Genomic DNA, 4,594 nt, shown 5'->3' with positions numbered 1-4,594 from the left:
TGGTAGTGTAGTGTAGTAGTGTAGTGTAGTAGTGTGGTAGTGTAGTGTAGTAGTGTAGTAGTGTAGTAGTGTAGTGTAGTAGTGTACTAGTGTAGTAGTGTAGTAGTGTAGTAGTGTAGTAGTGTGGTAGTGTAGTAGTGTAGTAGTGTAGTGTGGTAGTGTAGTAGTGTAGTAGTGTGGTAGTGTAGTAGTGTAGTAGTGTAGTGTAGTAGTGTAGTAGTGTGGTAGTGTAGTGTAGTAGTGTAGTGTAGTAGTGTGGTAGTGTAGTGTAGTAGTGTAGTGTAGTAGTGTGGTAGTGTAGTGTAGTAGTGTAGTAGTGTAGTAGTGTAGTAGTGTAGTGTAGTAGTGTACTAGTGTAGTAGTGTAGTAGTGTAGTAGTGTAGTAGTGTGGTAGTGTAGTAGTGTAGTAGTGTAGTGTGGTAGTGTAGTAGTGTAGTAGTGTGGTAGTGTAGTAGTGTAGTAGTGTAGTGTAGTAGTGTGGTAGTGTAGTAGTGTGGTAGTGTAGTAGTGTAGTAGCTTGGTTGTGTAGTAGTGTAGTAGTGTGGTAGTGTGGTAGTGTAGTAGTGTTGAACCCAGATTGGTTGAACATGGCAGCGTGGTATGTTACAGCCCTGTTACCAGCCCAGATGTGTTGAACATGGCAGCATGGTATGTTACAGCCCTGTTACCAGCCCAGATGGGTTGAACATGGCAGCATGGTATGTTACAGCCTGTTACCAGCCCAGATGGGTTGAACATGGCAGCATGGTATGTTACAGCCCTGTTACCAGCCCAGATGGGTTGAACATGGCAGCATGGTATGTTACAGCCCTGTTACCAGCCCAGATGGGTTGAACATGGCAGCATGGTATGTTACAGCCTGTTACCAGCCCAGATGGGTTGAACATGGCAGCATGGTATGTTACAGCCCTGTTACCAGCCCAGATGTGTGTAGTAGTGTAGTAGTGTGGTAGTGTAGTGTAGTAGTGTAGTGTACTAGTGTAGTAGTGTAGTAGTGTGGTAGTGTGGTAGTGTAGTAGTGTAGTAGTGTAGTGTAGTAGAGTAGTAGTGTAGTAGTGTAGTAGTGTGGTAGTGTGGTAGTGTAGTGTAGTAGTGTAGTAGTGTGGTAGTGTAGTAGTGTAGTGTAGTAGTGTGGTAGTGTAGTAGTGTGGTAGTGTGGTAGTGTAGTGTAGTAGTGTAGTAGTGTAGTAGTGTAGTAGTGTGGTAGTGTAGTAGTGTAGTGTAGTAGTGTAGTGTAGTAGTGTAGTAGTGTAGTAGTGTGGTAGTGTAGTAGTGTGGTAGTGTGGTAGTGTAGTAGTGTAGTGTAGTAGTGTAGTGTAGTAGTGTAGTAGTGTAGTAGTGTGGTAGTGTAGTAGTGTAGTAGTGTGGTCGTTTGGTAGTGTAGTAGTGTAGTAGTGTGGTAGTGTAGTAGTGTAGTAGTGTGGTAGTGTAGTAGTGTGGTAGTGTGGTAGTGTAGTGTAGTAGTGTAGTGTAGTAGTGCAGTGTAGTAGTGTGGTAGTGTAGTAGTGTGGTAGTGTAGTAGTGTGGTAGTGTAGTAGTGTAGTGTAGTAGTGTAGTGTAGTAGTGCAGTGTAGTAGTGTGGTAGTGTAGTAGTGTAGTGTAGTAGTGTAGTAGTGTAGTAGTGTGGTAGTGTAGTAGTGTGGTAGTGTGGTAGTGTAGTAGTGTAGTGTAGTAGTGCAGTGTAGTAGTGTACTAGTGTGGTAGTGTAGTGTAGTGGTGTGGTAGTGTAGTGTAGTAGTGTAGTGTAGTAGTGTGGTAGTGTAGTGTAGTGATGTAGTAGTGTAGTGTAGTAGTGTAGTGTAGTAGTGTGGTAGTGTAGTAGTGTAGTAGTGTAGTAATGTAGTAATGTACTAGTATAGTAGTGTAGTTGTGTAGTGTAGTAGTGTGGTAGTGTAGTAGTGTAGTAATGTACTAGTATAGTAGTGTAGTTGTGTACTCGTGTGGTAGTGTAGTTGTGTACTCGTGTGGTAGTGTAGTTGTGTACTCGTGTGGTAGTGTAGTTGTGTACTCGTGTGGTAGTGTAGTTGTGTACTCGTGTGGTAGTGTAGTTGTGTACTCGTGTGGTGGTGTAGTATCCATGGTAATTACCCAGATGGGTTGAGCATCATTGCTGTCCAGTAAGCCTCCATGGGGGCTGTGACCACAGCATCAAACAGAGTCTGTCTCAGCAATTCCTCATCACCTGTAGACCATGAATGAGAGTCCTGTTAAAGGTCAATCGAAGGCTCTTTAATGTAAATAGTGTATTACTATGTGAATGTACTGAGGGTGGCTCACACTCCAGATCAGGTTCCTTCCCTGTGAGGTATCGAAACACAGCCTGGATCTGGGTCAGCTTGCGGTGGTGAGGGTCAATGTCTGTCTCACAGTAGGTCCTGTAGACAGACACACACACACACACACACACACACACACACACACACACACACACACACACACACACACACACACACACACACACACACACACACATACACACACACACACACACACACACACACCACACACACCACACACACACACACACACACACACACACACACACACACACACACACATCATTAATAGTGTACCAGTCAGGTTATAGCTTGCTGGTGAGTGAAAGAATAGAGAGAGAAACTGATTCGTCAGACACTCACCACTCATTTGCGATGGTCACATCTGGCTGCATCAGGTCATTGAGGCCTGTGGATGAAAATAAGTTATAACACCTGGTTTAGTAGTTATACTGCAGAGGCCTGTGGATGAAAACAAGTTATAACACCCTGGTTTAGTAGTTATACTGCAGAGGCCTGTGGATGAAAACAAGTTATAACACCTGGTTTAGTAGTTATACTGCAGAGGCCTGTGGATGGAAACAAGTTATAACACCTGGTTTAGTAGTTATAACGCCCTGGTTTATTAGTTATACTGCAGAGGCCTGTGGATGAAAACAAGTTATAACACCCTGGTTTAGTAGTTATAACACCTGGTTTAGTAGTTATACTGCAGAGGCCTGTGGATGGAAACAAGTTATAACACCTGGTTTAGTAGTTATACTGCAGAGGCCTGTGGATGAAAATAAGTTATAACACCTGGTTTAGTAGTTATACTGCAGAGGCCTGTGGATGAAAACAAGTTATAACACCTGGTTTAGTAGTTATACTGCAGAGGCCTGTGGATGGAAACAAGTTATAACACCTGGTTTAGTAGTTATACTGCAGAGGCCTGTGGATGAAAACAAGTTAAAACACCTGTATTACTAGTTATCCTGCAGAGGCCTGTGGATGGAAACAAGTTATAACACCTGGTTTAGTAGTTATACTGCAGAGGCCTGTGGATGGAACAAGTTATAACACCTGGTTTAGTAGTTATAACACCTGGTTTAGTAGTTATAACACCTGGTTTAGTAGTTATAACACCTGGTTTAGTAGTTATACTGCAGAGTTTGTTGTTCAGGTAAGACAGATGACTTACCTTCCTTCACAGACACGTTCCCTATGAAGATGTATTCACCGTGCCCTCTGGTCAGCACCATGCCAAGACTGTGGAAACACACTCATTACACGTTTCCACAGTTTTCTATTGTTTTTGCCACATTATAACTGGTTATGAGACGTCTACAGAGAAGAAGAATGTCACGTTGTCTCTGTGTTGATTGGACCAACCTGAACGGAGTCTCGTTGATGGTTGTGTAGAAGTAGTCATTCTTCAGGAACATGACTCTTCTCTGGTAGGAGAATAAACAGCTCTTAAAGGTTGTAGTAGGCTCTATGTCATGTCACCTTGTACTGGGACTACTGCTGTGTTAATAACTATGTAATGTCACCTTGTACTATGACTACTGCTGTGGTAATAACTATGTAATGTCACCTTGTACTGGGACTACTGCTGTGGTAATAACTATGTAATGTCACCTTGTACTGGGACTATTGCTGTGTTAATAACTATGTAATGTCACCTTGTACTAGGACTACTGGTATGTTAATAACAACTATGTCATGTCACCTTGTACTGGGACTACTGCTGTGGTAATAACTATGTAATGTCACCTTGTACTGGGACTACTGCTGTGGTAATAATAACTATGTCATGTCACCTTGTACTAGGACTACTGGTATGTTAATAACAACTATGTCATGTCACCTTGTACTAGGACTACTGCTGTGGTAATAATAACTATGTAATGTCACCTTGTACTAGGACTACTGGTATGTTAATAACAACTATGTCATGTCACCTTGTACTATGACTACTGCTGTGTTAATAATAATTATGTCATGTCACCTTGTACTAGGACTACTGGTATGTTAATAACAACTATGTCATGTCACCTTGTACTGGGACTACTGCTGTGGTAATAATAACTATGTAATGTCACCTTGTACTGGGACTACTGCTGTGTTAATAACTATGTAATGCCACCTTGTACTGGGACTACTGCTATGTTAATAATAACTATGTAATGTCACCTTGTACTGGGACTACTGCTGTGTTAATAATAACTATGTCATGTCACCTTGTACTTGGACTACTGCTGTGGTAATAACTATGTAATGTCACCTTGTACTGGGACTACTGCTGTGGTAATAACTATGTCATGTCACCTTGTACT

General features: G+C 42.1%; 1 protein-coding gene across 1 annotated transcript in view; it reads right to left on the bottom strand.

Annotated features, from left to right (window-relative positions):
- Positions 1–2,178: 2,178 nt before the first annotated feature.
- The window catches only part of LOC129838733 (voltage-dependent calcium channel subunit alpha-2/delta-4-like), a 68,161-nt gene continuing 65,745 nt past the window's right edge, over positions 2,179–4,594 (bottom strand). The window contains exons 17-21 of the mRNA XM_055905889.1: positions 3,648–3,709; positions 3,457–3,524; positions 2,640–2,685; positions 2,280–2,375; positions 2,179–2,182 (exon numbers count right to left, since the gene is read on the bottom strand). Of these exons, the coding sequence (XP_055761864.1) occupies positions 2,179–2,182; positions 2,280–2,375; positions 2,640–2,685; positions 3,457–3,524; positions 3,648–3,709 (276 nt within the window). The remainder of the gene's footprint in view (positions 2,183–2,279; positions 2,376–2,639; positions 2,686–3,456; positions 3,525–3,647; positions 3,710–4,594) is intronic.

Source organism: Salvelinus fontinalis, chromosome 39 (genome assembly GCF_029448725.1).
Source record: "Salvelinus fontinalis isolate EN_2023a chromosome 39, ASM2944872v1, whole genome shotgun sequence".
Lineage (NCBI taxonomy): Eukaryota > Metazoa > Chordata > Actinopteri > Salmoniformes > Salmonidae > Salvelinus > Salvelinus fontinalis.
The sequence above is the reverse complement of the archived record's forward strand: the minus strand, read 5'-3'. Positions and strand labels throughout refer to the sequence as shown.